Source organism: Mytilus galloprovincialis, chromosome 8 (assembly GCF_965363235.1).
Source record: "Mytilus galloprovincialis chromosome 8, xbMytGall1.hap1.1, whole genome shotgun sequence".
In the NCBI taxonomy this organism is placed as follows: Eukaryota; Metazoa; Mollusca; class Bivalvia; order Mytilida; family Mytilidae; genus Mytilus; species Mytilus galloprovincialis.
Genome location: NC_134845.1, coordinates 16,610,533 through 16,633,321, shown reverse-complemented (window position 1 = coordinate 16,633,321; position 22,789 = coordinate 16,610,533). Strand labels below are relative to the sequence as shown.

Genomic DNA, 22,789 nt, shown 5'->3' with positions numbered 1-22,789 from the left:
TATACCACATCTTCTTATTTATACTGTTATAAGTCATGATACGGAATTGAAATTTTAAAACCAACACAGTGCTTGCGGATAATATATCTACAGCTATGTATCTATTGTCTTAAATTCGATCCAACAACGTCAGAGCAAAGGCATTTTTTTTATATTTTCCTCGGCAGAACACATGCTTCTGTGACATTGCGTCAATACCGATCAGTTATATCCTGTCAAATTTATATCTGAGCTTTAACGTTGTTTATTAACCAGTTTAAGGAGTTATGTATGAATCTGCCCCATTATTAATAAAACAAAACTCGTCCATTACAGACTAACAGGGCATTAATACAGGGCCATTATGAATAAACAGGGCCATTTTGAATAAAAACAGGGCCATTATGACTAAACAGGGCCATTATTCAAATACATTTCTGGGGAAAATGAAAGTTTCTTTTGAATATTGCATTTGGTATAATTATATATATTCAATTTCTCCACAAATAATATTACACATTGACGATTCGGTTATTAAAAGTGTTAAGAAATTGGTGTTTTCAAATTAACCTTGTTATTTGTCCTAGGTCAGTAATAGTGGCCTTGAAGGCTGTAATGTCCCTCGGCGTTGACTCATGCCAATACAGGCATCCTCGACCGTTATAAAAGACCTTGGACATATAACAAGGTCATTCTGAAATCACCCATTGATTATCACTATAATAACAAATGAATATTTTTTAACTGCATATGAGACTACTGGTTCATAGAAATAAGAAGAGGTTCGACAATAATTTGCTCTGGTCACATAAAAAATTTAATGTGTATTAGCGAATTAATAATAACGAGCTGTACTTTTGTTTGATAGGTCTGAAATGGGCTTCCGTAGAAAATAATTTGCAAACTTTTAGACTAGTAGGCACTTTAAATTTCGGTTTGCCTTTTAGGTGAACGCGTTTTGTTCTTTTATAAATAGATAGATGTTTTTGTGTTCTGTTAAATTGTTCCTTTTAAAATTGTTATACGATAAATTCTATATATAACTTTTGAATTATTTTCAATCTCGGTCTATTTCTGAAATTTATTCTTACATACTTTTAATTTTTAACCCTATATGCTAACATTGCCTATGTAAATTTTAGAATTGATCGTATGCACATTGAACGACAAATTTATGTGACGTATAAAATTTTCTGCCGTCAGACACACAAATCAATAAATGTGTTTGTAGATATATGTTTTTGTGTTCTGTTAAATTGTTCCTTTTAAATTGTTATACGATGATGACTGATGTACCCATATTTTGACTATTTTATTTATTGTGTCTGTTTAGTTAACACATCAATGTAAATATAACGGAATTTGATGAGACTGTCATCAAAGTGAGAGGTTTAGCGTTATAAAACAAGGTTTAATCCACCATTTTCTACATTTGAAAATGCCTGTACCAAGTCAGGAATATGACAGTTCTTGTCCATTCGTTTTTGATGCGTTTTGTTATTTGATTTTGCCATGTGATTATGGACTTTCCGAATTGATTTTCCTCTAAGTTCAGTATTTTTGTGATTTTACTTTTTAGAACCAATAAACCTTATCACTGTCAATGTCATTACAAGAATTAATTTTTTATAAGTTAAAATTAATTTCGAGATAATTTACATACATTTTTTTAACTGCAATGTAAAACAATTAAAACGAGAAATCTCAAGGCCTGATTTTTATACAAAACAATAAAAACAAATATGATGTACAACAACAAACGACAACTTCTAAATTATAAGCTATTGACTTTTGACAGGCACATACATAATGTGGCGTGGTTAAATATGTTTGCTGGCGCCAAACCCTCCCCCTGACCTAGGACATGCATTTCACAACAAACAATACAGTTTGCTGTTCTGCGTTATATCCTACTTGATTACCTTACGCACGAAGATGAAAAGCTGAAAAAAGACCACAAAACAATACATTGAAAACCAAAAGCCGAGGAAACACGATTTCAACAAACAAACTTTGAGTTATATCAGGAGATCCGAAAGAGTAAATATATCATGTTCCAGATGCGACACTAGTCATGCTGCTTATGTCGATGGTGAGTCTCTGTCCGTTATGTCACATTCGGGGAAAATAGACCGGGTTGTGGTTACAACAATTGAAACAAATCCGAGAGGATAACGGTATTTGAATACGCTTACAATGAAAAAAGTCCGTAGAAGGACTGGTGTAATAAGTAGAATAAAACAAATTCCAAATTCCAAGGAAAATTCAAAATGGAAAGTCCGTTTTTAAATGGCAAAATCAAAAGCTCAAAAACACCAATCGAATGGAAAACAACTCTCCTATTCCTAACCTTTAACATGCATTTCCTTATGTAGAAACTGGTAGATTCAATCTGGTTTTATCACTAGCTAAACCTCTCACTTGTATGACAATCGCATAGAATTCTTTTACATTATATCATACTATAATTTAAAAAAGCATAGTACAATATAGTTACCTTCTATATACGCCGTAGAAGGAAATCAGACATATGAAAATGGACATAATTTATATAAATTCGGAAAGAAAGGTTAAAAATGTAGAATTGCACGATTTTCATTCCAAGACACTGCTGACTGAATAAAAAATTTCATACCTAAATATAACACGTGTTTTATAAGGTAAATAGATCATTTTAGTCCAGAGACCAATGCCTGTTATTTTATTGTGGTTGCATGAAAAATGCTGTACTTACAATGTAATAAAGATATCATTTCCTAAAAGAGAGGAGGCGAAATAAGTCATAGGAATATTCAAACTCATACGTCAAACATAAACTGGAAACAACATGGCAAAAAATGTAAAAGACAAAAAGACAAACAACAGTATACAAAACCCAACATAGAAAGCCAAAGACTGATCCACATGTGACACCCGTTGTGTTGCTAACATAAGTACAATAAGTCTAATTCGCTAGTTAACATTTGTGGAAACAATTTGGACACTTAATACAATTGCGTAGTACCCTAAGTAGTTGTTTTATGATACAAATGCTATGTGTCTGCCTCTTTGTGACTTATAAGCTTGACAAAGTTGCGCGATGTAGTATGGGAATTAAACCTTGGAACAGTAGGTTAACAAAACGGAGTGTCTTATGTATTTTCCCAAAAGAGGTATGTATTTATACAAAAATTAAATATAAATAAATATACTTCATTTTTCAAAAGAATTCTTGGAAATTCCTGTAAAACTATGTAACAGAGAGATGGATGCCCGGCATAAATGTTTAATAGTATTCGTTTACACTGTATAAAAATAGTTATATTATGTATATGGTACAAGCATTACTGTACAGCCTACTGTTTGTATTTTAGTTTGATTATCAATACTCAATATATTGTGATTGTCCTCTTCAATTATCCATTCATTTCCTAAACATGTTTATCACTGATCTTAAGCTGAAACAGAAAATATAATACTTTAACATAAAATTACAGATGGAAACGAACATTTACTTAATAAATATTTTGATTAGACAGATATTTATAATGTACACCAATTTATTCTATCACACATTGAAATCATTTACATTGTCTTCACCATCAATGATTGGTTAATTTAGTTTTTGGTGTAAATGAAAAGGCAAGAATAGATACTTTGACCTATAATTTACTTTTTACACATTGTCACTGGGATAAAGAGTTGTCTCATTGGCACTCATATCACATCTTCTTATTTATATTAAACCGAAACGACGAAATATCAATTCCATAGTATAAATGAAAATAATACTTAGTAGATTTGCACTATTGAATTTACCTCCCTCGGGAACACTCAACCCCAAAATTGATAGGCCACTGATGTATGAGTAAATGATTACATAAGGACTCGTATGACCAAAAGAGCCATTAAAAACATTTCCATACTTCATTGAAGGTCATTTGCCTCAAGATTTAAAATTCCTTTCTATCTTTTAAAATATAATTAATTCAATGAATATTTGAAAAAAGTATTAGAAAGGGAATCAATACTATCTTTAGTCAAATTCGATTTGAACACATATTTCATCCACTATTCCGTACTTGGGCGATTGAGGGCTGGTCATATTGTTCAGTCTCTGTTCTCGAAGAGAAGACTGTAATGTTGTCTCCTGGTGTTTTATGGTTATTTTTGTCGTTAGGGTATGGTCTTAGCAATGTACACCTCTCAGTTCTTTTTTACATGTTTTACAGTTCATGAATGATAACTTAAAGACCTACTGTATCTTAATATCAATGCCTCACGTACAAGTGTAGTCAATTTTATATTTATATCAACCAAACAGGGTATGAGGTTAAGAAATTATAAAAGACGTATCAAAGGCGACATAGAAACTGTGTTTCCTAACAATTAGCTGTATGTAGAGGTTGGATGTTGGAAAATATATAAACATTCTATCCAATCACTGGTATCAAAGGACACGACTTTGAGTGACTATGCGAGTAAATTTTAACCAATATGGTACACACCACAGAAATCATAAATGAGGTTTGCCTCGGATAACTTTTAGTCGATGGTATTGCGTGTATTGTGTTTCTCCGTATATTTAATCACACTCGGTTGGCATTGAACACAGCTCGGTCTATATTGTGTTGAGGAGGCTGTTTGTTTTTTGGTAGTTATTCGGTTTTTGACATGACGTGGACAGTTTGTCTTCGACTAATGTGTCAAAATATCCCTTTGGTATCCTCTACCTCTCTTTTAAGGCCCTATCGTGAACTTTTTTTTACTGAGTCTAGAATCGCCTTGCAGGTGATGCATGCATAGTTAGACTACTGAAGTTGCAAAAATAATAACATTTACAGTATACTATATAAAAATGTGTACTGTATTGTCATGTTGAGCTGAATTATTGGATATATAGAAATTTGAGGGCTTGTATCATTCTAAATTTACATGAACGAAAGTAAAAAATCAAAACTGAGGAGACAAGTGTATGCTTTACTTCCTACACCCAGTGCTTATTTAAACGGAATCACTCATGCATTCATTACCATCTGACGGTTGTGGAAAAAATAATTTTTAAGATTTCATAGTTAATCATATTTAAAAGAATTCTAATTCGATATTTTTTGTGGTGGTACAGTATTTGGGTTATTATATATATATGTAGGTACCGAATATTTTGTTTAATAAATCTTTTTTAACGTAGTGTTACAACAATGCAACCCAAGCTGGCAAATCCAAGAAACCAGAAAAAGAGCATGATGAAGTATGGAATATCTGATTCAGGTATGACCATTACGCTACAGAAAAGTTGAAATAACTAATAGTAAAAAAAACTTTTAAAAGGTGAAGATTTCATTACTACATGAAGAACATTTTTCAAGACTTAAAAAAAATCAAAGTGGTATTATAACATACTTGTTATGAAATTCCATCAAAAGTAGGTAATTTCTTGTACTATATGGAAACATCTACAATGTATACATCCATGGCCATTTTAAATTAGAATAGAAATGTCACAATAGGGAATAGGGTACAATATGTATCCTCACCAGCATCGTTTAGCAAAAACACAAATCAATCACTCTTTATTCGACAAAGCTTTTTTTACATTTTTTGTTTGTTTGCAATGTACTGAATTAATTAAGCAATAACAACTTTAAGTGTCGAAATTGTATAGCAATCATAGTTTTTTTCCGGGTAATGAAATGAGCGACTCTTTTCAAAAAAAATATTACGATTAAAATTGATCTTATGTTATACTGAAAGGGTATGATTTACAAGTATTTTTAGCCTAAGATTTTTTGTGAAAAGAGCACTATAATTTTAGCACTTATGCGATATATATAACGTTAAATGTTGAAATTGTATAACATTCCTGTTTATGCTAAAATTTTAAAGTTTACAGAATCATTTAACTTTTCTAAGCAGTTCATAGCTACTTTCAATCAGTTAATTGCTGGTTTTTTATGTTGTTTTTTTTTGTTTTTTTGGGGGTTTTTTTTCTTGACTTCATAGTTAGTCAGTTTCAAGACAAACGTTTATAAATTATATTTTGTTCATTTTATCCCTATCCAACTGTTACGGCTGTTTTCATTCTTTTGCGTCTCATCTATAAATAGGCTTTCTACCGATGCAATGTCAAAAACAAAGTTGTTGATCACCGATGAATGATGAGACCATATTAAAATGAGTTGTTAATAATTAAAGATTCACCATTGTTAAAGTTTAAAGTTGAGCATCAAACGTTTTTACAATTTTTACACAATGTGCTAAAATTAAGAAATGCAATTCAAATTTTAAGCATTTAAGATTAATAAAATTAACGGTACCAATTTTCTTGCACCAGATGCGCTTTTCGACAATACATGTCTCTTCAGTGATGCTCGTAGCCAAAATATTTGAAATCCAAAGCTTATATAAAAGATGAAGAGCTATAATCCAAAAGGTCCAAAAAGTATAGCCAAATCCGTGAAAGGAATCAGAGGTTTGCATGAGGGAGATACATTCCTTAATTTATAATAATTTCTAATATTTTGTAACAGCAAATTTTAATAACACAAAAAATCCGTATTTTCATGCCAGTACCGAAGTACTGGCTACTGGGCTGGTGATACCCTCGGGGACTAATAGTCCACCAGCAGAGGAACTTGTCCGTTAGCTTTCCTAACTTTTTAAATACTATTCCTTCTCATTATTCGTTGGATACAAAACTTCGTTGATTTCCTGGTAACAGGGATACCGCGTATTTTAAATGTTCAACGATTTGCAAATCCTTTAAAAGATTGTATGCATACATTTTTAAAACCAAGGTAATCAAATATGCACGTAAATGCAAGTTTTCTTCAATTCTTGAAAATAAGTACTCATAAAAATAAATGAATATACAGTAGGTAAAATGCAGAAAGACATATTAAACTCACATTTCCTATAAATTTATAGGGATCGATGACAGTCATGTGTAAATTAATATTTACACATAGACCTGATTAGTCCTGTAAAGATACTAGGTCAACTATTATGGATTTCAAATGATAAATATCAGTTTAAATCATTGTTGATCAAAGTTTAAATAGTATCTATATGAATAACCTGCATGTGATAGGACGGGTATTTATTATTTAACCTTTATTATTACAGACTGACTAGTCGCATAAAGTATTTATGTTTTCATCTAATTGAGTAAGTATTGTATTTTTTTAGTAATATGATAAAAAGATTTACTTCCTCTCCAACACTTTTAAAATCTGTGTAATAAATATCGTCGTCGTTTGTCGTGCAAACTTACTCACTTTGTGTAATTCAACATCACACTTTTGATCTTTGAAGTATTCTGTTTATAAAATCAATAATGATACTATAAGGGATATATTCAAAATATTATTTAGGATGCAATATTCATTTTTATAAGACAAAAGCTTGATAATGAATTGAACTCGACTGGGATGACATACAGCAGAGTATACACAAGTCGTATCGGGCATTGTTAAGTATGGGCGATATGCTAAACACCTTAAACTTGATTATAATAAGGAGAATTTAGAAGAAATTCAACACTTACTTGACGCAACTCCTCGTTTGTTATGGAATGCGCAGGCTCTTTGAATCGGGTATATGTCTTTAAAAGAAAATTCACAACCAACTCAAAACTCTACAAAAATTTGTTTTCAAATATGTTAATATTCATTTATTTTAAGGGTACATGTACCACCATAGAAGGTTTGACTTTACACAATATAATCAAAGAGTTTCGACAAAATTACTTTGCAATTTGTTTGGTATAGTGATCCAAATAAGTGTTATTTAGTAGCTAGTCCTCTCATTTTTTTGTTTAGCTTGGATGACTTTGAATATCATGAATATGACAGGTCTTGTTATTTTTCATAACGAATTGTTTTGTATAGTGAACACATATTTTCGTTCTCAATTTTACAGGACATGTTTACGATTCTGGATTTGCCAACCACTACAGTAATTCACATAACAGATTTTCTGAACTGGGAAGAAAAGTTCGACTTGGCATGGGCTATACCTGCATGGAAAGATCTCTTCAATTCGACAAAAGTTTGGAAATATATTGAACTAGACTGTGGTGAATTGGAATCCAAGGTCGACATAAAGCGGAGTATACACAAATTTGTATCATGTATGGTAAAGTATGGGCGAAATGTTAAAAACCTTAAACTATATTTCTATAAAGAAAATTTAGAAGATATTTTACATGTACTAGAAGCAGCTTGTACTTCGTGTTGGAACCTTAATTATCTTGGAATTGGGTATATGCCATTTAGAAACATTTCAGAACCAACTCAAAATTTTACAAAATCGTTCTCCTCGTTCCTTTGCAATCTTTTGGCTAAATGTGCAGATCTCAATTCTGTTGATATATCGTCTTTTAAGCCTTCGATGGATAATGACGAGGGACTTTCAACTCTTTTGTCAATCATACAAGATCAACATGTAGGGCATAAAATTTCAGGAATAGATTTTCTTTTGATAAGCCCTTATGGAAACTTTGACTATATGAAATTTTTCAACGTATTTGACAATTTGAAGAAGTTGGCAATCAGACGCGAATGCATAACAGGTTATTGCCTCCTGCAAATGGTAGATAGAAATCTCTGTGAATTAGCTTTGTACGGAGATAGTGAATCAGATGACATTCCAGTTCCCAACGATGAACCATTAAATGATCAAATTTGGAATAAGATACTTACAAAACGCCCAACTTTTCTTGTTGACCTGGAAATTAAGCATTTGCCAGTAGCACTAGGTGACTTTCCATGCTGTATGCCTTTACGAAATATTGGACTGACCTTTTTCAAAACTGATCTAGAACTAATAGATCTTTTGAAGCACTTTACAAAATGCTATTCCAAAACACTGGTATATCTTTCATTCGTGTTTGACGATTCAGAAGAGGATGGAGGGTTTGATTTTGATGAGCAGTTCCGTGGCCTGTCATTTGGTCTGTTGGAACTGGTAAGGGCGTGTACTAAATTATCTTACTTACGGTACAATATGCCAATAAACAGTGGAACAGTATTGTGTATAGCAAAAGAAAGGAAGATGCAAGAACTTTGTCTTTATGAAAATAAAGTATCATACATTATAGAAAACGATATGTCATCACATAATATGAAAGTAGAATGGTTGAAAGAGTGTGGATATAACCAATCCAAGCTCGAAGATACCGTTTCATCAATATGTTATAAAGGATGGCACTTGTTACCGGACGAAGAATATGAAATTCTAAATCATTAGTTTTTATTTTTATATGAGTGAATTTTTGACATGTTATGTCACAAACTCGCTGAAAGTTGTGTATCTTCAAAAACAGTAGTTTTTATAGGTGAACGTTTTCAACCCAGCTTATGTGTTGTTTTGTTGGCATGAAGAATTCAAAGTTTTTTACGAGACAATAATATAATACGTTAGCATAATAAAATCATTAAATTGCACACTGAAATATATTGATGATGTTCTACCACGTTTCTCATTTCACTATGGAGTATTAAGCATTCCAGATAAAGTTGAATTCAGAAAAGCACTACGGACACACAAAAGTAATAAAAGGGTAATCTTATTTTCAAAACTCTTGAGTTAAAGAGGTTTTGATAACGCTATGGCAAAAACATAACAAAAAAAAATCAAATCAAATCAACAAAATACTACATTAAATAGTTAGGACTGAGGAAAACGAACTCGACCAAAAACTCGGTTGATTTGGAAGGGTAAGAATATCTGGTATCACTAGAAGTGTTCGTCATGTTGTTCATTGTAAATACAAATTTGGTTATGTCACAACTGAGGAAAAGGACAATAGTGTGATTACGACATTTTATCTTTAGTCAACTCGTAATGACTTGCGATGTCTCCGACTTTAGCAACCTTGTGAGCAGCAATTCTATATCAAGGACAAAGTAAGTAAATACTCCTCTTAACTATCATACCAACCAAATGAAATATATCCTACATATGCAGTCATATATATTTAAGCATGAAGAAATTAGTTTCAATCCACCACATGTTATGCTTGTACAAGTTCAGGCTATCAGTTCCATGATTTGTTCGGTGTTGCTATTTTTTTTATGTTCCCCGAATTCTTTCACATGAACCTGATGTTAGTGTGATGTTATCCTTGTACGTTTTAGTTAGTAAATAAGAAGTATACGAGTAAATCTTATGTTGTTACAAAGTTTCTAGTTAATATGTAATAATTTCAATTTCAGATAAATACCAAGCTTAACTTAAGTGCCCTTTATACTTTATATTCTATATACATTTTTAAAGCCTGCTCACTGAAGGATTATGCTTTCAAAACGTGCCGACAACAAAGACAACCAAGATTAGCAAGAGAGTGTGAATAACTGAAAAATATTTTCACGTACACTAAATAACAAACGAAAATTATGTTCTTTTTTGTGAATAATAAACTTTTGGTGGTCTGTTAATCTTTTTAAGTTTGTCATCGAGTTGAATGTTCATTTGGTATCTTTCGTTTCTCTTCTCACATTTCCTAGGCTTTCGTCCAGTACATAACATAAAATCGCAAACCCATAATGCAATCGTTGTATTTTCATTATCAAAATCAACTCGGAAGACGAGTGTCTGAGATAAACAACGAAGAGGCTTATTTTTTTTATCATAAAATCAGAGAAGACAAGAAAATACGATGTCACAATTAAATTTTGACCATAAAATAAAACGAACCACAAATTATATTTTTTATAAAATATTTAAAGGTCGGGAAATGTTAAAACTTCCTCAGAACTGTCTATGAAAAATGTTTATAAAATATAACAGATTGCTTTTAACAATCAAGGGGTTTTTTTTCTGACATAATACTAGTCTACTATAAACACGTGGTTCACTATCTTTATTTTGGAGGATAAAGACATCTATGTCCGTGACAATTGGACCATTTATGTTGTTGCTGATCTACCCACGTGGCATTATAACATCTCGTTGGAAGTTCTATTCCAGCCATAGGACTATAACATTGGTAACCTGTAGAATAGTTGAAAAATCATTAGAAATATGTATTTGTTTGAGATTTAAATCATAGCTTGAGTAAAATAAAAATAAGGTTACTGTAGAGGCTAGATGAATGACGGGTTTTTTTTGGGAGAAGACTATATAAATTGATTAACTTGTGTCTCATCCCTTTTGCATATTTAAGCAAATAGAATATGTTTAAACCAAACTAAACTAAACGAGCTTTTAATGAAACATGTATGTTTAAACCCGCTACATTTATTTCCACCTGTTCTATGTTAGGAGCCTGTTGTTCAGTGGTTGTGGTTTGTTGGTGTGGTTCATAAGTGTTCCTCGTTACTCGTTTTTTTTATATATATTATGTCGTTGGTTTTCCTGTTTGAATTGTTTTACACTAGTCATTTTGGGGCTCTTTATAGCTTACTGTTCGGTGTGAGCCAAGCTCTGTGTTGAAGGCCGTACTTTGACCTTTAATTGTTTACTTTTTATACATTGTGACTTGAATGGAGAGTTGTCTTATTGACACTCATACCAGAACTTTTTTAAATCTTTTTTATCTTTTGGCATGGTGTTTTTATAATAAAATACATATTTTCGGCTTCTTTTATTTATAATAGATACATATATGATTTGTTCACTTATCATTTCAGAGTAATCTAATTTTTATTAAACCAATTGTTTTCACTAGGTATGAACTTTGTGCCATACCTTTATATTTTAGGATAACAGCATGAAAACTCTAACCACATTAAGTCGTCTTTTCTTATCATTTGATGCAAACACTGGTGGCATGAATCGAAAAAAGGTATTGAAGTATGAATCTTCTCATTAAACGCTTGACGTTATTCAAACAATACTTAGAGTTCAGATACGAGTTGTTTTAGATTTGTTTAGTACTTGTGATATATTTTTCTATTTAATGTTTTTAACGTTTTGTCTTTTTAATGTTTTTAACGTTATCATTGTTAATTTTGAAAACATAGGTATTTATTGGAAATCAATTGAACAAAACATGTCATTGTTTTAGAGATGTAACGCTTATAAACCACACGAATATTGTGAGTTTTGTATAGAGATGCGAACAGTGAGAGAAAACATGTATTTATTTTTGTCCTTTATACAAAATAGACCGCCTTACATTTTTTACCACAGGTTTTCTGTGTTCCTCACGATTAAATTGAATTTCTTTTATTGTTCGAATATGACAACATCGCATTTATAATAACACAATACTAATGTTTATGCTTCATTTATTAACAAAGTTACCTGATTCGCATCCACAATAAGAATCACATAAGTCATATTTCTTTCCAAGTGCACTGAAACAAGTTCCATTTGAACGGTCTAGACGCGGGACTAAAAGGTAAATGAGGGTATATTCATATCATTAAATTAGCTAACAATTTGCAGACCTATCAATTTCAATACAGATTTATACGAACATTCCGCAATGAGTGCGACATTCAAAAAGTAAGATTTGAAATGCAAGGCTTGAATTTGTTATCCTGTTTGAATTGTTTTACACATGTTTTAGTCATTCTGGGGCCCTTTATAGCTGTTCGGTATTAGCCAAGGCTCTGTGTTGAAGGCCGTATTTTTTATCTATTATTGTTTACTTTTTGCAAATTGTGACTTAAATGGAGAGTTGTCTCTTAAGCACTCATACCACATCTTCCTATTTATATTGAATTTAAACAATCGATTGTGAAAAGAGACTGGAGATACATTAGGGAGAATCAAAACTGAAGAGTCAGAGTAAGAATGACATAATCGGACAAAAAAAAGAAAAATTACTACAGGACAACCAACAGCCTACAAAATACCACATACAACACAAAAGACAAGTCAACACGAACCAACCAAATAGCAGCGGTGATCACATGCACTCTGGTAGGGTAGACAAATACCTACTCAACATGAGGCTCACGTAGTGTATGAATATCATATAAATGAGGTAAATGGTAGAAGCTGTTCCTCTTGTGATTTCTTTTTTAATTCTATATTATGCGATGTCATTCAGGTGAGAGGTTTAGCTAGCTATAAAAACGGGTTTAATCCACACTTGTCTACATAAGAACTGCCTGTACAAAGTCAGGAATACGACAGTTGTTGTCCATTCATTTAATGTGTTTTAGCTTCTGATTTTGCCATTTGATATGGGACATTACGTTATGAATTTTCATTTAAGGTCGGTATTTTTGTTATTTTACTTTTTACTACTAGATATATAGTATCCAAAAGAATTTGTTGGAAATAACAACTGACAATTAAAAGTATATCATTATAAAAATGGTCTGCCCGGTTAAATTGTATAAACAATTCGAAAAAAAAATATTTCAAAATATGTTAGACGTAGTTTTCACTCCCACCTGACAGTTGGTATATTCATCTAATTTTACTGCATTTGATTGTATATTGTTAAAGTAAGGCAATACAAGCATTTCATGAAAGACACAGCTTCTATCAAAATATCTTTCTACAATTGTATATTCAATGTCAATTTTACAGGCACTATCAAAAGCAGAAAGAAAACGTATGTTTTCTATCAATTGAAAAAGAACTTAATATGCCAATTTATCAAAACGGTATTAAATGGTGGGGAGGTGCTAGGGCTTGTGAATAACATAAACGATCCCAGTGTTGTTGACCATTTTTTACTTGATCCTAGATCTCAGTCTTTTTTTATTATTTTACTTTTTACTAGGCTGGATAGAATTACTAAACCACGAAACAGAACATGCAGAACGATACACTAAATTTTTATTTTATTTTTCTCTCAATTTAGAATCAATGATGATTTTCGTTGCAGGTTTCAGTATAATATTTACAATTGTGCTAGCTCATTATACATGAATAACATACCAAGATGTTCCTGGTTAGTAAGTGTACGATTGTGTGCATCCCTACAGCAAGGTGCGGTAAAAGTACAGTCATATGACTTGGTACATGTGGTATTTCTTCTTAAATGATAGTTTGTACACCACACAATTCCTACAACACTCTACAAAGAAAGTTCATCGCTTGGTTAATATCAACAATGGTTTCGCCTTTACTTAAGACGGGAATAGCCGCTCCTTCTTAAATTTTAGAACAATGCTCATTTATCTAAGGAAATAAACAGTATGCTTTTTTATTCCGGATAATGTTGCTCTAGACCATTTGAAAAGAACTGAAATATTCACCAAAAGGCTGTTTCACTAATTTTAAAGTGCAGCATTTATATTCATCTATGTTAATACACTCCTTTGTTGTTGTTTTTTTATTTTTCCTTTTTTACTTGAAAACATATTCCTTAGCTTGAGTTTCCTTCTTTTACTTCCTTTAAAGAAGAAATCTGCTTCCAGTACTTCCTAATAATTCCTTATAAAAAAATCATACAGACGCCATAATGATTGGACTGATGATAATGAAATTTTTGTCTTGCGAATGACCAAGAATAAAAGTATATTCCTTTAGTTGTAGTGAAAAGACTGCCCTCGTCTCAACGATTCTAGCATCAGATAATGCGACTCATTCCCGCATTTTACTTCCCATGACGGGTGTAAACAGTCATGCAATGACGTTCTAATCGGTGTTGGACCTGATCGATGACTTCACCTCAGATATTTTGTGAATTTTAGTTACTCAAGCTTCAACTTCTGTGGACTGATGTTAGTCTTTTTTTATTCTACTAGCGGTTTAAAAAAAATTGATGCGTTAATCCATCTGTGGCAAACATTGTGCATATATTCACAGACGATTCCGTTAAAATCAATCATCATGAAATATGGAGCTATCAGCACAACACATTAGCTGTAACTTTAGAATTAAAATTTCTTTAATGTACTCCTTAGACCATGAGGGGTTCTGCAGGATAAGGGACGATTTTCGCGACGTCAAACTCTGACATATCGGGAAAAGATGCATTTTTCGACTGATTTTTATCATTCAAACTGATTTAATTTGAAAACGAGTGCATGGACCCCTATTTTTAAAAACAGCAATTTGTTTCATTTTGCAAGGAGATTATTTGTTTAATTTTGATAAACATGCAGCAAAAAATGACGTTTTTCCCCTCTATTCATGAACATTTGATAAAAATAAAAATTGCATAATTTTTAATGATACTTATAAAATACAGAAATTACCGATTATTTAACAAAAACCATTTTGTGTTTATCTTTTAAAACAAAAAAGTTATGTCTCTCTTTCGAAAAAGAAAATACGGACACAAATCTGAATTTTGAGCAAATATACAAAATTTCGAACTCATTTTACTCAAAAAGTAGCACATGAAAGTATATTTTGTATTACATATTTGATTTAATGAGGTAAAAAATAGCCTATATGCAAATTTTCATCAACTTGTAAATACAGGTTTAATACTGTATCGTATGCCCTTAAGTCTGATTCTCTTAATTTTAAAGTCCGGTTTTGAATTGTTATTATGTTTTGTTGTTCAGATTTGTAGAAAAGTTACTCCACCATTCTCTATTCATTTGAGGCAAAAACTTAATTGAGGGGTTTTATTGATAAATGAACAGAATAAAATACAATCAGGACACTTAAGTGCACAAAAGTCAGTATGATGTCATGAAAAAATACACATAGTTTTTTATACAAAGGATCTGTGCACGCCCTGACCAAACAAATATATATGTAAACAAAAATATCTCTGAACACCACATCATGTAACAACATATTTTCTTTGTAAGTCATGGTTCAAACTTTAGGATTCAAAGCAAAATCTAAAAATGAGTATAGTTTAGTAGTTGTTATCCGAGTGTCCCAAATGCAAATAATTATGCAAGATACTATTTCAAACATGTAAATAAATATATCTGAAAGACTGTCTAAGAGCCTCTGAATGATGTTCTTTGGTAGATTTATGATACTTTTTGATTTTGGAATTGGATAAGGTTTTGTTTGCTCGGATGTTCCTCTTGTTAAGAGCTGATAAAGTGGTATGATAACAGATTGTGTATATATCTATAACAGTGTCCTGGATACCAAAAGCTATAAATGCCTTATTCTACAATGTTATATGATTCATTTGTTTAGAAATTCCTGAGTTCAGTCAATTACTTACATCATATTGAGTAAATGATGTGTGACTAATGTATGCCATCATTACATGCATTACCTCAGTAGTCGTTACTTAAGTATGATTAATAAAGTTCCATATTTCAATACTCCGTTGATAAATTTAGAAATTGTTATGAAACTAAGGATCAAAATTGGTATCAAAAGGTTTTCAACATCCATCAATTTCACAGTTCACAATCAAATGGTCGTGCTGAGCTGATAATTAATTGTATATTCATTAAAGAAAAATAGCAATCTGTTTTATAATATAAGTTTAATATTGAAATGTCTTCAAGACTTTGTTTTAAACATAAAGTGGTAGAACACATATTGTGATACACATGAAAAACCTTAAATAAAATTGAACAAAATGCGCTTTATGACAATACATATCTCGCAAACAAATCCAGATGAGAAGTCTATTTACGCAAACGTGTTCTGAATTTGCACATACTAAAATACCAATACACTGTACTTACCAAAATAATGAAATAGTGCATCTTCATTATATCCTCAGTTTCAACTTAAGTTCATATAGACTTTCTACGTCTCATCATAATTTACTAAACGAAAGTGGGCGATGAAATAACAAGATTTTGTCAGGAAGCACGTACAATCCGGACGTTTAATCTTGTAAACTGTGTTTTTATTGACAAGTTAACTAAGTATAAAATGCATAGAAATGTCATTGCTTGTATTTTTACAAGTTGAAAATATCGAAGTTTAAGGATTATATTTCAAAGAACCGCAACATTTCGATGCATGAGTATCTGCATAGGTTCTTTTCTGATTTGTTTTACAATAATTATTTTAATAAATACCTTAATTAACTAAATGTACTTTATGAGGAAAATATCAGTTTTAAAAGATACCTTTTGCCTTATTTTCATTCTTTAGTCGAAAGAAACTGATATCGCTATGGCAAAACAAATCAAACGAAGAGATAAACTAGTCCCCAAATATATTTTTTATTTTAGAACTATGATACTGAGCGAATCAAACTCCACGAAACACTTGGGTTGATCTCAGTCAATCTGGAAGATTAAGGTAAAAATATCCTGCTCCTCTAGTGGCGTCCTTCGCGTAGTTCATTATATGTACAAATTAGTTGATGTCACAATCTAGTGAAAGAGGACGAGAGTGTAACTACGACAATCGGGAGAAAGAGGACGAGAGTGTAACTACAACAATCGGGAGAAAGAGTACGAGAGTGTAACTACGACACTCGGGAGAAAGAGGACGAGAGTGTAACTACGACAAACGGGAGAAAGTTTATAAAAAGACCATAAGACCATAAACTCACCATACACTCAATTATTCATGGTATGGTATCAATATTTCTGACCTGAAAAAACTGTTATGAAACAGATACACATCTATCTACTATATTAGATACGGAATAAATATATATAAAAGTCGACGGCTGATAAGGATTTACCTGGGATTATTCCCGAAAGAACCCGAAACATTGCATATTAAATTCTAAAAGAAATAAGCAATAAAAAAAACGTAGTGTCAGGTCAGAAATATTGATACCATACCATGAATAAGTGGGTTTATGGTCATTTTATAAAACAAAGTGGGAGTTAATAAAATATATACTTTATATACAGGCCCTGCTACATCGAAATGAAAATTTTACAATTGGAAACTTGAAATCATATCTTTTGTCGTAATGTTGTGTTCTGAACACACCCTCATTGACAATTTCAATATGTAAGTTTAGCTACGAGACCTGTATCTCTGGTATCCTTTAATTCACGTTGGATGGAAAATGTAGAATGCAGTATTTTATTGTCTTCTTTACTTGAACGACATAAGTGATAGAATGGCAAATTTTAAAGAAGTGTGGACAAAAAAGACAAGACAGTCTGCATATTTGAAAATAAATTTCACATAAACAATACCAGACAAAAATTGGGTTCTTTGTTGTGGTTTGTATATTGTTGTTTTTATTCTGTTCGGTTTTTTTTTTTCGTATTTTACCATGGTGTTTGACATTGACTTGAATTTGAATACCTGTTTGATATCTTCCGGTTTTCTTGTCATATTTACTTCGTTTTCGACAGGTACCTATCCATGTGTTACAATTAAGTAAAATCTCAAACTCATAATGGAATAGTAGTATTTTCAGAATCAAAATCAACGCAAAAGAAGCATGTCTAAGATAAACAACGAAGAGGCTATATATCACAATAACAAAATCAATGGAAGTCAAGGCAATATGACGTCATAATCAATTTGACCAATCAACAATTAAGATCAAACAACCACTCGTTGATTATAAAACAAATAATCGACAGGTCAGGAAACGTTCAAATCTGATTTAGTTCTCAAATTATTAGAGATATTTATTCATATACATATAACCGATTCCTTTAAGCTGTTTATAACACCGGCATAAACGTTGTTAACTTTAAATACGCGTTTTATATTTTTAATTCGTCATGGTAGAAATTAGGGAGGATAATAACATGTTGGTGGATGACAATTAGCCCAGTAATGCTGTTGCTGTTCTACCCAAGTGGCATTATAGCATCTCATTGGAGGACAACACATTCCAGACATTGGTCGATAACATTTATAACCTATAGAAAAATTAGAAAAATCATTAGACATAGATATGTGTATTTCTTTTGGATTTAAATTTGAGTGAAATACAAATAGTGTTATTGAAGAATTTAGATCTGTATAGATTAATGACGATGTTATTTTAAAAATAGTATATAATTGATTTTTTTTTATATTTTGGCTTAGTTCATTCATCATGAGATACATTTATTATTTTATGAGTGTTTAATTTTACATGTCCGAATAATGGCCTCAGTGGCCGAGTTGTTTATGTAGTTTATTAATAGCAGTCGCTGTCAATACAGATGTTATGAGTTCGAATCCCGCACGTGGCAGGTGCGTTCGACTTATCTTAATTGACTAGGATTGAGAGATTTCCTGTGACAGTTTGTGGTTCTCTCCGGGCACTCCGGCTTCCTCCATCCAGTAAAAACTGGCCGCCATGATATAACCAATAGTCCTGAAAGTCAGTCAATTAAACACGTGCATATGATTATCATTAGCTCTGAAAATTGGGTCATACCTTTATATGATATAAACGTTAGAACGGAAAACATGTAAACACATTCAGTCGACTTTTTAACATTTGATGCAAAAACGTGTGACATCGACTGAATAAAATGCACAGATGTAAAGATACCTGACTCTTCATTATTTACGCTTGATATTATTTAAGAACTGCGTCAAGACTTACGAAACGCACTTTCTTTTTGTACCTGTGATATTTTTTTTTTATGTTTTTATCTTTATTATTGATAAATTGGAAAACAAATGTATTCATAAGAAATCAATTTAAGATAACATTTTATGTTAATAAAGATAAAACGCTTATAAACCACACAAATAGAAAGAAAAAATCTTTTTATTTTTAAATCTGTGAGTTCTGTGGAAATGCAAAAAGAGGAAAAAAACATGGCCCTATTTTCTGAACGGCATTTCATTTTTACTTCAGGTTTGTTAACGAATAAATTGAGTTTCTCTTGCTGTTCACGCTAGATAACATCGCATGTATGATAAAAATAACACTTTCATTTTTTTAATACACTAACCTGGTTCGCATCCACAAGAAGAGTCACAAACATCACCCTTCTTTCCAAGAACACTGGAACAAGTTCCACTTGAACCTCCTAGAACCGGAGCTAATAAATATATTGATATTCATTTATATTATAAGTTAAGTAAGGAATTTGCAGACCTTTCATTATTATGTTTCAACTTAAATACAGATTCTATTAAAAGTCCCCTGTAATTGAAAAACAGGTAATTTAACAAATACCGAACTCCGAGGAAGATTCTAAGCGGAAAGTCTCTCAGCAAATGGCAAAATCAAAAACTGAAACACATGAAACGAATAAATAACAATTGTCATATTCCTGACTTGCTACAGGCATTTTCTTAGGTAGAAAATGATGGATTAAACCTGGGTTTATAGAGACATTCAACAAGTCCCATTTGAAATGTTATGCATGAAAAAAAAATCGAAAAATATCGAAAGAGACTAATGATACATAAAGGAGAATCACAACGTTTACTGAAGAGTCGAATTGAGAGCAACAAAATCGTACAAAAACAAACGCAATTGTATGTACTTCAAGTATATACAATTACGCTGATGCATTTATCCTATTCACTGTGCGGGACAAATTTCCCATTCCAAAATTGATAAATCTGACTTTTTACTGGTAAGAGATATTGTAAAACTTCTTTCAACAACATTAAGGCAATAACATACCGAAGTGTTGTTCCTGGTCAGTAAGTGTATGATTGTTAGCATCCCTACAGCAAGGTGCTGTTGAAGTACAGTCATATGATTTGGTACATGTTGTACTTCTTCTTAATCTTAAATGATAATTGGAACACCACACAATTCCTAATATACTCTACAAAGAAAGATAAATGACGCAGTTAGTTTAAACGACGTAAACAAAATGTTTCGCTATTGCACAAAATACGAATAGCCGATCCTTGTTATAATTATTGTTCCTTTGTCTTGAGGAAATAAATATCATGTATTGATTTGGGGGATTGTTGCTTTTCACCATACAAAATAGAAGCAAAACAACACCAAATGCAGCATTTTTCTTTAATTATGTCAACACATTTGTGTATTTTGTTGAAACAATCGATAGCTTCTGTTCCTTAATATGATTTTCGTGAAAGATTGTTTCGGTTTCAAAGGGTCCTTTGGATGGCAAAACGTAGATTCAAGTATTTTATCATTGGGACAGATAAATCCTACCGTGCAAAAAATGACTCTGATTCCAAAAAAAAATCTGACATGATCAAGATACTTGATTTTTTGATTGACAACACGTTTATTACCGAGAAATTATTCAAACGTGTTGTTTTCAATTTTTTACATCACTGGGCATCTGCTGGTGATCTATCAGTCCCCGAGGGTATCATCAGCTCAGTAGTCAGTATTTCAGTACCGACATGATTTAACCAACTTAACTTAAATTATCCGTTTTTAAATTTATAAATTATTAAGAAACTAAGGTTTCAACTCCCTACGGCAAAGTTTGCTTTAGATTTATTTGGCTATTTATTTTAGGTATTTTTGACATATTGCTAGCTCTTCAACGGTTTCGGTACTTATACATCTTCCAAATGTTTGACTTTGAGCGTTCCTGACGAAGGTAAATCCAGAAAAGCGCTTTGGATGCAAGAAATTATTCAAACGTGTTGTTTTCAATTTGTTACATTTGGTGATGTGTTTTTAAACAAACCATTGGCATTTCCATATGAACCAACTGTGCCTCTCTTCTTGCCGACCTGTTCTTTTATTCTTATGAGGCTGAAATTGGGTGTTTTTGCCAATGATGATCCCACAAAACTAGAGATAAAGGATACTACAGATACAGTTAAGTCGGCCTCAAATCTGCTTACCCTTCCGGAGCACATGAGATCACCCCTAGTTTTTGGTGGGGTTCCTGTTGCTTATTCTTTAGTTTTCTATGTTGTGTCATGTGTACTATTGTTTGTCTGTTTGGTTTTTTTTCTTTTTTAGCCATGGCGTTGTCAGTTTATTTTCGATCTATGAGTTTGACTGTCCCTTTGATATATTTCGTCCCTCTTTTAGAGCTATTATAAACGTTGTTGAAGGATTAAAATCGTGTCTAAAAAAAGATCAATCAGAAATGGTAATATATTCCTTGGGTCGTAAATCCTAATTTTTCTGATCAATTTCAAGTTTTTAAAACAATTTTATATGGTGCTTAGCTTACATAGCACTGATTACAGTCAATTATTACAGGGTATTTATCAGTATGTAGCACGATCGTAGTTGTGACCTTATTGAATTATCAAAAGTCGGTGCTTACGAACACATCAATTATAAAGTGCCTTTCTTAAAATGTCCGCTGATAAATTTAAAGTATTAAAATACTAAGTGTCTAGCTTGAAATCATAAGATTGTCAACATGCATCAATTTTATAAAATTAAGACTTGGAAAATTGCCATGAAGATAAATTAAATGTGCATGTTCATATATAACTTCCTTCATTGATATGACTTGATACAACGCCATAATTTTTAATCAACTCTGTACCAAATTTGCATTATGAGAGATAATTACTCGTAAAAATGCTTCCAATTGTCAACAAAAGTTCTTTGGTGTTATGATAAAGCTGTTCACCCTGAAATTAAATAAAATATACATACCAGTATAATTAAATACTTCATATTCCTTATATCCTTATCTTCAAATGATGTTCACTTTCTATTTCTTATCATTATATACTTAACAATAGTGGGCGTGTTGATAACCGCATTAGTCAGGAAAGACGTACGATCCAATCTTTTTAACTTTTTTATCATCATAAGTTCAGATTAGTATTGTGATACACACTGAACAATTGGTTGGGCTGTTTGTTACAGAAGGGATTTATTTTTATCATTTGCATTTTATCATAAAATACATCATATTACATCATGTCTAGTATTCAGCTATGGTCTTAAAGTAAACTTTAGTATTGAAAGCGTACAATTGTCACAGCTTGTATTTCTATGAATAAATAGAAATTCAGTACATTCTTTGATTAAGATTTAAATTGAAAAATATATTTTATATACCCGCAACATCATGATCAAGAAAAACAAATGTACAAAAGGAAGGTCTCCACATTCTAAACAATCTTTTCCTTTTAGATTTTCTATTTATCTAATACTTTTTAAGATAACAAACGGATTTTCGTTTTGACATTTTGCCCT

At 31.7% G+C, this 22,789-nt stretch overlaps 1 protein-coding gene and 2 long non-coding RNA genes across 3 annotated transcripts; 1 reads left to right on the top strand and 2 right to left on the bottom strand.

The window, feature by feature from the left end:
- Nucleotides 1-7,034: 7,034 nt before the first annotated feature.
- On the top strand, nucleotides 7,035-12,133 carry LOC143085195 (uncharacterized). The gene is made up of 3 exons (XR_012981263.1): nucleotides 7,035-7,125; nucleotides 7,879-9,866; nucleotides 11,663-12,133. It is a non-coding gene; the product is annotated as an uncharacterized LOC143085195 (long non-coding RNA).
- On the bottom strand, nucleotides 10,572-16,644 carry LOC143085194 (uncharacterized). Its single transcript, XR_012981262.1, has 4 exons — nucleotides 16,485-16,644; nucleotides 13,804-13,942; nucleotides 12,208-12,297; nucleotides 10,572-10,953 (listed from the first exon to the last, which is right to left on the bottom strand). It is a non-coding gene; the product is annotated as an uncharacterized LOC143085194 (long non-coding RNA).
- A 1,686-nt stretch (nucleotides 16,645-18,330) lies between these two features.
- LOC143085193 (uncharacterized) lies at nucleotides 18,331-22,384 on the bottom strand. The gene is made up of 4 exons (XM_076261424.1): nucleotides 22,241-22,384; nucleotides 20,309-20,456; nucleotides 19,626-19,715; nucleotides 18,331-18,593 (listed from the first exon to the last, which is right to left on the bottom strand). Exons 1-4 carry the CDS (start codon nucleotides 22,259-22,261, stop codon nucleotides 18,463-18,465), a joined length of 390 nt encoding a protein of 129 aa, XP_076117539.1. The 5' UTR covers nucleotides 22,262-22,384; the 3' UTR covers nucleotides 18,331-18,462.
- Nucleotides 22,385-22,789: the final 405 nt, after the last annotated feature.